The 12,405-nt window shown below is 44.7% G+C and overlaps 1 protein-coding gene across 1 annotated transcript; it reads left to right on the top strand.

Annotated features, from left to right (window-relative positions):
* The first annotated feature begins 999 nt into the window (after positions 1-999).
* LOC100452627 (protein FMC1 homolog) lies at positions 1,000-1,473 on the top strand. Its single transcript, XM_009246821.3, has one exon. It carries the CDS (start codon positions 1,031-1,033, stop codon positions 1,370-1,372), a length of 342 nt encoding a protein of 113 aa, XP_009245096.1. The 5' UTR covers positions 1,000-1,030; the 3' UTR covers positions 1,373-1,473.
* Positions 1,474-12,405: the final 10,932 nt, after the last annotated feature.

Raw genomic sequence — 12,405 nt, forward strand, 5'->3', positions numbered from 1 at the left:
GGGCCAAGCTTGGAACTTGGGATCATAGATTAAAGTTGCCCTGAATACACACTCCAATTAGCAGCAGTTACAAGTGGATTTTTTAAGGCAAAAAAAGGGGACAGGAAGTGTGCAGATGCAAAGTTGTTCGTCAGGAATTCTCATTGGATTACAGAAATAACATTGATTAGCAATTGGCTATACATTGTTAAGCTATAGGGTGTGGGTTACAAGGTCCAGTGTGGTATTATTAGGTTAACTTCTAGCTACTTGTGGCAATAGCAAGCAGTTCTGAGAGATGAATACATAGCTCAAGGGGGAAGTAGGATGAGATTCCTGTCTCTTTCTTTTTTTAATTTTTGTGGGTACATGGTTGGTATGCTGTTTTTTGTTTTTTTTTGTTTTTGTTTTGGTTTTCTGAAATGGAGTCCTGCTCTGTCGCCCAGGCTGGAGTGCAGTGGCGCGATCTCAGCTCACTGCAACCTCCATCTCCCGGGTTCAGCGATTCTCCTGCCTCAGCCTCCTGAGTAACTGGGATTACAGTGTGCAGCTGATTTTTGTATTTTTAGTAGAGACGGGGTTTCACCATGTTGGCCAGGCTGGTCTCGAACTCCTGACCTCAAGTGATCCGCCTGCCTCGGCCTCCCAAAGTGCTGGGATTACAGGCATGAGCCACCACGCTGGGCCTGCTGTCTCATTTTAATGTCTCCCTGGATCTGATAATTTAAAAGAACTCACATTCCTCAGATAAAAGTTATTTTCTTTTCTCATCTATAATGAAAATTAGCATTTCCTTCTATTACGAATGTCGACAACCAACTGCAGTAGTATTAGTAGTAACTGTGACTATGTCATTAACAGAATTCACAGCTATTTTCACACTACATTACAGTTGTTCCAGATATCTTTAAATATCCTTCATACTCATTATTCCTTCAAAATTAGGATTTATCAGACCTGCTGCTAGGTCTCGTTGTTGAATGTGTGAAGCACATACGTTACTATATCTCAAGTATGTTTTTAAAAATAGCTTGATAGGAAGGACAGGAAAATGGCGGCCTTAGGGTCGCCGGCGCACACTTTTCGAGGACTTCTGCGGGAGTTGCGCTACGTGAGCGCGGCCACCGGCCGACCCTATCGCGACACCGCGGCCTATCGGTACCTTGTGAAGGCTTTCCGTGCACATCGGGTCACCAGTGAAAAGTTGTGCAGAGCCCAACATGAGCTTCATTTCCAAGCTGCCACCTATCTCTGCCTCCTGCGTAGCATCCGGGAACATGTGGCCCTACATCAGGAATTTCATGGCAAGGGTGAGCGCTCAATGGAGGAGTCTGCTGGCTTGGTGGGTCTCAAGTTGCCCCGTCAGCCTGGAGGGAAGGGCTGGGAGCCATGAACATGGAGAATATCCTTGGATGCTGCATTCACAGGAGAACTGAATAATTTCTATCAATATGTATCATTAAATTTTTTTTAAGTTTAAAAAAAAAAAAAAAATAGCTTGATAATTAAATTTCAGTCATATTAGTTTTCTTTTGTTGAAGTCAAAATAAAAATGTTGAGACGGCCTGGGCTTGGTAGTTTATGCCTGTAATCTGAATACTTTGGGAGGTGGCCAGAGGATTGCTTGAGCCCAGGAGTTTGAGACCAGCCTGGGCAACACAGGGAGATCTTATCTCTACAAAATAATAATAGTAATAATAATAATAATTAATAAATAAGTAGAGACAAATCTCTAAATTTAAATTTTTATTTGAGAAAAAAGAATTGCAATTTGGGGCATGCATGCAGACTGTGTGCTCTTTAGTATGATCAAAGAGCAAACAGAAGGTTGGAGGTTTTATAAAAAAAGAGAAATGTTACATATTGCTCTCTGAGAAAGTTCCTTGGCACAAGGAAGGTTCTGGGGAGTTGGCAAGTTCTGGTTGGTAAGGGATGGCGGTGGGCAAAATTAGTCCTAGAGTTTCAGGAAGTTATCTCAGCAGTTATAGATCAAGCTGGTCTCAGGTTATAGCAGGCAGTTTCAGCAGCCAGGCTTGCAGGGAATTATATTCTAGTGCAATGTAATGTGTCCTGAGTGTTTTCTCCCCCTGGCTTCTTGACTGTGTTTTAGTTGGGTCTCATGAGAATGACCCCATTTGCATGATCAACTTCCAAACTTTTTAATCCTATGTGTTTTTCATACTTAAAGACATGCTTCTGGGCCAGGCATGGTGGCTGACTCCCATAATCCCAGCACTTTGGGAGGCCAAAGCAGGAGGATCCCTTGGGCTCAGGAGTCTGAGACCAGCCTGGGCAACATAGTGAGACCCACGTCTCTACTAAAAATAATAATAATAATAATTAACCAGGCGTGGTGGTGCATGCCTGTAGTCCCAGCTACTCAGGAGGCTGAGGCAGGAGGATCACTTGAGCCTGGGAGATCAAGACTGCAGTGAAGCTATGATAGCACCATTGCCATTGCATTCCAGTCTGGGTGATATAGTGAGACCCAGTCTCAAAAACAAAACAAAAGAAAGCATTATTCTGAAGAGGGGTCCATTGAGGGACACTTGGGTTGCTCCCAGCTATTGGCTATTTTGAATAATGCTGCTATGAACACGGGTGTATAAATATCTGTTCAAGTCCCTGCTTTCAATTCGTGTGTGTGTATCCCCAGAAGTGGATTGCTGGATCATATGGTCAATTGTTTTACCTCTGTTTTATAGCAGGGGTTTTGGCATATCTCTCTTGGTCACCAGACCTAGAATTGTCCAAGAACTCTGGAGGCGTATTTCACACAAAGAGGATAGTCCTGCTCCCAAATTCCACCAAGTGCAAGGATCCCTGGACCATGGCTGATTCACAGCCCTGAACAGACCACAGGGGCTCTTCCAACTCAGGCCCTCCTGCTGAGTGCTGCCCCCAGCCAGATGAGCAGGCTGGATTCTCTGAGTTCCTTTCTCCTGTTCAGTCACTGCATGTATTCTCAAAACATAGAAATTCATTCTTTCTGGAGGGAGCCATGAGCTGAGCATAAGCAAGGCTATGTTTCCAGTATTCCTTACAGCGAGAGACTTCGAGGCCTTTCGCGTCTTTTCCTGCAGGCTCAGCTAGTACCAGATCAACCAAGAATGTTATAGCAATATGACCTCAATGCTTCTGGGAGGCTCATTGGCTGAAATGTAAAGTTCTCTACTTCCTTCCCAGGGACCAGATCAATGGGTAAGAGGAAAGGTCTTCTTTAAGACACCAGACGCCTGTATCACCCTTCTCCCAGAACACTGGTATCAATTTATGCTATATTTACATAACCAAAGTAGCCATTCAAGTAACTCCTTCTCAGTAAAGTTCTGCTCCCTGGAGCCTTGCTGTCTCTGCTCAAATGTATAGGCTATTGTTTAAGTCCTCCCAGCAGCCCTTCCTACCCTTCTAACCTTTTGTAGGAAACAGGACCTGCCCATTGGCTAGAAGATAAGCACATGACAGACTGGGCGAGGTGGCTCAAGCCTGTAATCTCAGCACTTTGGGAGGCCAAGGTGGGTGGATCACTTGAGGTCAGGAGTTTGAGACCAGTCTGGCCAACATGGTGAAACCCCGTCTCTACTAAAAATACAAAAATTAGCTCGGCATGTTGGCACACACCTGTCATCCAAGCTACTTGGGAGGCTGAGGCAGGAGAATTGCTTGAACCTGGGAGGCGGAGGTTGCAGTGAGCTGGGATTGCGCTATTGCACTCCAGCCAGGGCTACAGAGCAAGACTGCATCTCAAAAACAACAACAACAAACAAACAGAAGATAAGCACATGACAGAAGCTGGGCCAATCAGTATCCTTCTGTGGGATTTTTTTTCTCCTAGGGCTGGTAGGTAGGAGAGAATGAAGCAGACACAGGAAGACCAGGTGCAGAGAGAGAGAACATACTTTTTGCTTAAGCGAGACCCAACTTCCTGTGTGTACAACCAAAAGCCCTGCCTGATACAGGCTGTTTCTGAGAGTTCCTCCTGATCAGGCATATTTATCTATAAAGAGTTGGGATTTGTGCCATGTTATGACTAGAAGACTAGAGTTCGTGTCTAAATTATTCATACCCCTACTTTTAAAGCATAAAACTAAAAACATAATCTCAAACATGCTTGCTGTTATCACCAGTCATTGAATGTGGAATGGGTTGCTTGGGTGGCACGTGGAGTTTTTTGCACTGTGTAAAAAGGCCATGCATGGGCACAGTGGCTCATGCCTGTAATCCCAGCATTTTGGGAGGCCAAGGCAGGAGGACTGCTTGAGCCTAGGAGTTTGAGACCAACCTGGGCAAAATAGTAAAACTTCATCTCTACAAAAAAAAAAAAAAAAAGTTTAAATAAAAGATTAGCCAGGCATTGGTGGCACATGCCTATATTCCCAGCTACTTGGGAGGCAGAGGTGGCTGGATCACTTGAGTCTGGGAGGTGAAGGCTGCAGTGAGCCATGATTGTACCACTACACTCCAACCTGGGTGGCAGAGCAAGATCTGGTCTCAGAAAAAAAAGTAAAATAAAATAAAAGGGCCATGGCTTAATAGATTGCAAGCGACTGCCTTGCACAGTCCAATCTTGGGGATAATCTGTCTGAGGGCACCAGGGTCATGAGTCCCTCCAACCCATGCAACCTATTTAACCAGTGTATTAGCAAATGTCAATGGCAGACCCAGATACAGGGATGAGCTGGGAAATCCAACAAAGTTGACATATCTAGGACATAGAAGGAAGCTGGTGCAGCCAGGATACCCAGAAGTGAGATCAGCAACAGCGGGAGAGGTGGGGCCTTTGGATCCCTTCAAAAGGCCTCCCCAAGGAGACACAGCTGTGGATGATGAGTCTGAGTGGGTAGGGGTCCTACCACCACCCCCTCTAAACTCTCAGCTGCTGCTCCTCCCTTTACAACTGCAACCCCAGGACTAACCCCATGCCTGGTACATGGAAGCATTTGGTTAAACTAATGAGTAAGTCAACAGCCCTCACTTAATTCCTAGATGGGCCACATTGCTGAGAAGCAGCACACAAGCCATCCATGAAGAATGTTCCCTTCTTGGGAAATTCACAGGCACCCAAGTTCACTTATTGCTGGGGCAGGTTTGAGAGCCCAAGGAGTGTTTTGAGGGTTGAGCAGTCACAGGCTCTTGCAGGCAGAGTTTGGGGTTTCATTGATAGCACTATTCCTTCAAGAATGTCATAGGCCTTTAATCCATTTTGTTCTGGTCAGTTCCAACGTGAATAACTGTAGCCAAAAATCTTATCTAGACATGGTTTCCAAGCCTGAAAACTCTGATCTTTCACTACCAGCCATTCCCCAAACTTAATGATGGTTTTCTTCAAGCCATCTGAAACAACCGGCTTGAGTGGGAAAGCACCATCCTTAATTCCTTCTTTGCCAACAGGCTCACGGCTTTTCTAAAGAGGGCACCAGTCTTAATTCCTGCTAAGGCTACCACTTTGCAGTTACCACTTATAACTGCTTCAGTGCAGAAGCAATGGCTTTTTCAAGTCTGCAGAACTCAAAATTACAGGATTCTCAATCAACCCAGATTATAGGTTATAGCAAAGAGTTCCTCCCTTAGCAAAGCTATGCAAAGAAGCTAACTCTAGCTTGATTTTTCTCTCTCACAGGACTTGCTAAAAGTAGCAAGAAGAAGCCAGAAAACAGGAACATTCTGAATTTCCGTATCATTTATTTTTTATTTTTTTTGAGACAGAGTCTCACTCTTGTTGCCCAGGCTGGAGTGCAGTGGCGCAATCTCCGCTCACTGCAACCTCCGCCTCCTGGGTTCAAGCAATTCCTCAGCCTCTGGAGTAGCTGGGATTACAGGCATGTGCCACCACACCCGGCTATTTTTGTATTTTTAGTAGAGACGGGGTTTCACCATGTTGGTCAGGCTGGTCTCGAACTCCTGACCTCAGGTGACCCACCCGCCTTGACTTCTCAAAATGCTGGGATTACAGATGTGAGCCACTGCGCCCGGCCCTGAATTTCCTTATCATTTCTACATGGCTGCATTGCATTGCTACAACCTCAGTCAGTCCACGATCTGCCTTCCAAGGTGAGGTAGCTGTTGTCTGAAGATTGTCCCCAGAGAGCCATGTCACCAGTATTCACAGCCTTGTGTAGTATGCTCCCTTTACATCTGGGCTGGGCCTGTGACTCACTCTAACCAATAGAATGTGGCAGAGCGACACTTGCCAGTTCTAGGCCTAAGTCTTAAGAAGGTCTTCCACTTTCGCATTCTTGGGATCCAGCCGCCGTGTTGTGATACCCAGGCTAAGCCACATGGAAGGAAAGGTCACAGCTTTTGGCCATCCTGGGGCCACACACGTGAATGAGGCCAACTTGCATATTCATTCCCAGCTTCAATCTGACTGTAACCTCATGAAATACCCCTGTGAGATCCAGAAGAACCACCCAGCGATCACGGTCAACCCACAGAATGGTGAGAGGTAATAAAACACTTGTTGTTCTAACCTATTAAGCTTGGAGGTGGTTTGCCACACAATAATAGCTAATTGAAACACAAAGTTTTGATCAAATGTTTGACCACTGCATAACAAGGATCACAAGCTTCCCAGTCAGCAATGTCTGAGTCTGCCATCTGCCACCCACCTGCATTCATTAATTAAGCATTTAGGTTCTGTCACTTGTAGTAGTCTTTTTCTAGGTGCCAAATTTAATATCAGTTAGAATCAGGTTTGCCTGTGATTGACAGAAAAAATAAAGAAATAGTGGCTTAAACTAAATAAATGTTTATTTCTCTCTCTCTCATAAATGAAGTCCAGAGATAAGTCCTGGGTCTCTTCCACAGTTTCAGGGACCCAGGCTCCTTCTGTCTTGTTGTTCTTCCACCATCAACATATAGCTTTTCTCTCCTAGTCCAAGATGGCTGCTCCAATTCCAGCCAAAATGGCTGCTTTCCAACCAACAGAAGGTGAAAGGGACAAAGAAAGATGTCTCTCTCCCTCTAAGGACATTTTCTGAAGTTGCACAGGACACTTCTGCCAGTATTTCATTTGCCAGAATTTACTCACATAGCCACACTAAGTTCAAAGATAGGCTAGGAGATGTGGTCTTTATTCTAAGTGGCTATGTACCCACATGTAGATCTAGGGTTCTAAGGAAGAATGAATACTGAGGATAGACTAGCAGCCTCTGCTGTCAATTGCTCTGATTACACTGGTTTTCTGATCAATCCTGATTTCTGGAGAACAGGTCTCCTCTGTTCTTATTTTTCATACTTTTGACAATTCTTTTTTAAAAAAGAAATTTAATATTCTAGCTGGAACTACATGAAATTTATATAGTAATTTTAAAGAGTTTTTATGAATTTATATCTTTTCATACAAAAACATGATGTGTCTTTTCATTCATTCAAATCTTGTTTTATATCTTTTAATAAGATTTTGCGGTTTTCTTTTTTTTTTTTTTTTTTTTTGAGACGGAGTCTCGCTCTTTCGTCCAAGCCAGACTGCGGTGGCACTATCTCGGCTCACTGCAAGCTCTGCCTCCCGGGTTCAAGCCATTCTCCTGCCTCAGCCTCCCGAGTAGCTGGGACTAGAGGCACCCGCCACCACGCCCAGCTAATTTTTTGTATTTTTAGTAGACATGGTGTTTCACCGTTTTAGCCAGGATGGTCTCGATCTCCTGACCTTGTGATCCACCTGCCTTGGCCTCCCAAAGTGCTGGGATTACAGGCGTGAGCCACCGCGCCCAGCCGTGGTTTTCTTTTTATGGGTTCAATACTCTTCTAAAGAAAATGTATTCTGAAGTATTTCATAGTTTTGGTTGCTATCATAAGTATAATCCCCACCACCATTTTGTTTCCAGGTATTCATTTTAAGAGTAAAAAGAGATTGACACTTTTGCTTCCAAGTATGATAGAGCAGCCTTTGGCATTGAGCACTCCTGCTGAGAATGACAAGAATCACCAGATAAAATAGCCTCTAACAAGAACCCCACACCTTGTCCCAAACCAAACATATAAAGGCAATGAAAATCTGCTCAACCAACCAGGCCTAGGGGGCCAGTGTTCCAGAAAAGGGAATGGAGGGAAGGGGAGCTAACAGTCTGTGGCTGCTTTTTATTCCTCATTGTAAAGTTTTCTTTAAAAACAAACAAAAAAAAAACACAGGTTTTTTGCTTTTTTTTTTTGAGACAGAGTTTCACTCTTGTTGCCCAGGCTGGAGTGCAATGGCACGATCTTGGCTCACTGCAACCTCCACCTCCCAGGTGCAAGCAATTCTCAATTCTCCTGCCTCAGCCTCCCAAGTAGCTGGGGTTACAGGTGCCTGCCACCACTCCCAGCTAATTTTTTTTTTTAGACGGAGTCTCACTCTGTCACCCAGGCTGGAGTGCAATGGCACAATCTTGGCTCACTGCAACCTCCACCTCCTGGGTTCAAGCAATTCTCCTGCCTCGGCCTCCCGAGTAGTTGGGACTACAGACACATGCCACCACGCCCAGCTAAATTTTTGTATTTTTAGTAGAGACAGGGTTTCACCGTGTTAGCCAGGATGGTCTCGATCTCCTGGCCTTGTGATCCACCTGCCTCAGCCTCCCAAAGTGCTGGGATTACAGGCGTGAGCCACCATGCCCAGCCCTAATTTTTGTATTTTAAGTAGAGACGGGGTTTCACCATGTTGGCCAGGCTGGTCTTGAACTCCTGACCTCAGGTGATCCACCCATGTCAGCCTCCCAAAGTGCTGGGATTACAACTGTGAACCACCGCGCCCAGCCGGTTTTTTGCTTTTTATACTTATCTTATATGCAGTCACCTTGCCCAATTCTCTTATTAATTCTTGCAGTTTTTACTAGAATCTCTTCTGTTTACTAGACATATTATTTCTAGCAGTAAAAAGGGTTTTATTTCTTTTTTTTCTTAAGTTTATAGCAGCTATTTTATTTTCTTATTTTCGTATTTTGAGCTCTGGCTCAACCTGGGTAAAATAACCAAACATTTGACTAACAGAAAGAGTTGCTAATGTCTTGGATAATGGAATAAAGAAGTTCACTAAAAGGTAGTGAAGCCCTTACCTGCTGAGCTCTGTGTCATCCTCCTAATCCTCCCAACACTCACATGAGGAGGGCAGTGCTCTCTCCACCTACAGAAGAGGAAAGGAGACTTAGAAATGTTCAGCAATTTGTTCAGTCTCATAGTGGGGGTGGCAAGAGTGGGTGTGGGGGGTGGGGCAAGAGGGAGAGAGGAACCCAGGCCAGAGTTGCCACCACCTCGTCTTCTCTCCACCGTCCTACACTGAGTTCTGAAAGGAGTTTTAAGTTTTCCTAAAGGAATTATCTGTCAAGTCAACAAAGTATTATATATAAATCTTCATAGATGACAAATGATGGCTTCATTCACTCCCTCATTCATTTGTTCTTTTTTTTTCTTTTCTTTTTTTCTGAGATGGAGTCTCACTCTGTCACCCAGGCTGGAGTGCAGTGGCAGGGTCTTGGCTCACTGCAACCTCCGCCACGAATCTGTACCACGGACAAACCTAGAAGATGCTGCAGCAGAGTTCTTTTTTTTTTTTTAATGAGACACTCTCACTTACTCTGTTGCCCAGGCTGGAGTGCAATGGCGTGATCTCGGCTCACTGCAACCTCTGCCTCCCAGGCTCAAGCAATTCTCCTGCCTCAGCCTCCTGAGTAGTCTCCTGAGTAGCTGGGATTACAGGCATGCACCACCACACCCAGCTAATTTTTGTATTTTTAGTAGAGACAAGGTTTCACCATGTTGGCCAGGCTGGTCTCGAACTCCTTACCTCAAGTGATCCACCCGCTTCGGCCTCCCAAAGTGCTAGGATTACAGGTGTGAGCCACCACGCCTGGCCCACTGCAACAAAGTTCTATGGAGAAGTATCTGACAATGTAAGACTAAGATTTACTCTCCTGGGGAATCAATGGGAGAGAGTTAATGTGTGTTGTGATACTACATGTGTTAACAGTAATCTTGGTTTGCAGCAGAATTTTTCTGTTTGTTTGTTTGTTTGTTTGTTTATTTTGAGACAAGATCTCTTTTTCTCAGGTTGGAGTACAGTGGCGCTCTCATAGCTCACTGCTCCCTTGAACTCCTGGGCTCAAGCAATCCTCCTGCCTTAGCCTTCCTAGTAGCTACGACTATAGGTGCATACCACCATGCCTGGCCTAAAGATAAAAGATGTGACAGCTTCCCTTGGGGAAGAGAACATGGGTAATAACTTAGCATCTGCAGGTGAAGACAGTATTTATGACCAGACAAGAGGAGCCAGGAGGAAATTGATGTTGAAAAGTCAAGTGTACATTTAAACATCCCAGATGGGAGAAAAATCAATTCTACATCAACATTGCTAAAGAAGAAAACAGAAAAGCCAAGACAGATCAGGTAAAAAATCTTCAGGCTGAGCAAACCTCGATTGAAAGTGCAGATCAAAATCTTCTGCAGTGAGGAAATGAAGTGACTGAACTTTGTCAAGACAAAGCAGGGCCGTCTCTTGAGAAATGATCTGTCTGGGAAGGTCATTGTTGGAGCAAGAGGAGGAAAGTTCTGAAGCAAATGCCAAGATGAGCCTGTTATAAAGAGCTGAAGACCTTCAGAAAGCAAGTCAAAGACCTTGTAGCAAAGCGCAACAGGATCATTTGTTCTTCTCAAAACCAAGTTATTTCCCTTGAATTAAAAGCTAATGATCACTAGCTGAGAGTACAGGAGGCTGAAAGAAAGCTCTTCATCTCAAAACTAGAGATCGCAAAGATGAGATAAAGAATAAAGAGGCTGGGCGCAGTGGCTCACACCTGTAATCCCAGCACTTTGGGAGGCCGAGGTGGGTGGATCACCGGAGGTCAGGAGTTCAAGACCAGCCTGGCCAAAATGGCAAAACCCTGTCTCTACTGAAAATACAAAAATTAGCTGGCCGTGGTGGTGCGCACCTGCAGTCTCAGCTACTCAGGAGGCTGAGGCACTCACTTGAACCCAGGAGGCAGAGGTTGCAGTAAGCTGAGATCGCGCTGTTGCATTCCAGCCTGGGCAACAAAGCAAGACTCTGTCTCAAAAAAACAAAAACCAAAGAATAAAGAAAACAGTGATTAAACTTCAGTTTCTAGAAGTCCTTATTCATCTGATGATCCAGATGGAGTATTGTTCAGGGAACATTTTCACCACCCCCCATCTCTAGACATGGGGTACCATTTCCTCTAGACGGGAGGCTCTCAACACCCTCCCCTCAGATCTCCTTGTCTGCCAGGCCTTCCTCCTTCATTCCCAAACCTGGTGTTTCCAATTGATTCAAACTGGGAGTTAATGGAAGGAAGACATCCTCTTCTTCCCTGCATTAGTCAGGGCTCTCCTGAGCAACAGAAATAGTAGGAGATATATACATATACAAAGAGATTTATTTTAAGGGATTGGCTTATATGATTGAGGGGGCTGGCGAGTCTAAAGTCTGCAGAGCAAGTTGGAAACTCTCAGGCTGGGGCTGAGGCTACAGTTCAATCCACAGGCAGAATTTCTTCTTTCTCAGGGAAACCTGTTTTGCTTGTTAGACCCTTCAACCAATTGGTGAGGCCCACCAATTACAAAAGATAATTTCTTTTACTTAACTTCAAATGATTGTATAGGTCAACCAAATCTACACAATATTTTTACAGCAACACCTAGATTAGTGTGTTAGATTGAGTAACTGGGGACTATAGCCTAGCCAGGTTGACACATAAAACTAACGATTACACTTCCTGGCTGGAGTGCAGTGGTGCATTCCATCTCCCGAGCTCAAGCCATCCTACCACCTCAGCCTCCTTCCTAGCTGGGACCACAGGTGCATGCCACTCCCAGCCTTAAAAAAAAATTAGAAAAATATTTCATTAGTTTTGAAAACTTTTTACATCTCAACAACAAAAGCCAAATAACCCAATTAAAAAATGGACAAAAGATTAGAATAAACATTTCCCCAAAGAAGGTATACAAATGTCTAATAAGCACATGAAAAGATAACCAACATTGCCGGGCGTGGTGGCTCACGCCTGTAATCCCAGCACTTTGGGAGGCCGAGGCGGGCAGATCACAAGGTTAGGAGTTCGAGACCATCCTGGCTAACGTGGTGAAACCCCGTCTCTACTAAAAAAATACAAAAAATTAGCCAGGCGCAGTGGCGGGCGCCTGTAGTCCCAACTACTCAGGAGGCTGAGGCAGGAGAATGGTGTGAACCTGGGAGGCGGAGCTTGCAGTGAGCCGAGATCACACCACTGCACTTCAGCCTGGGCTGAACAGAGCGAGACTCCGTCTCAAAAAAAAAAAAAAAAAGATAACCAACCTCATTGGTCATTAGGGTAATGCAAATAAAAACCACAATGAGTGAATACTTAGACAATAACAAGTGTTGGCTAGGACATGGAACTATCGGAACTCTTAGAGGTTGTTGATGGGAGTGTAAAATGGTGCAATCACTTTGGAGAATAA

The sequence above is a fragment of the Pongo abelii genome, chromosome 9 (genome assembly GCF_028885655.2).
Source record: "Pongo abelii isolate AG06213 chromosome 9, NHGRI_mPonAbe1-v2.0_pri, whole genome shotgun sequence".
NCBI lineage: Eukaryota > Metazoa > Chordata > Mammalia > Primates > Hominidae > Pongo > Pongo abelii.

Bases quoted from the DNA above. Each gene is read 5' to 3' on its own strand.
- LOC100452627 (XM_009246821.3), top strand. From the start codon at position 1,031: ATGGCGGCCTTAGGGTCGCCGGCGCACACTTTTCGAGGACTTCTGCGG.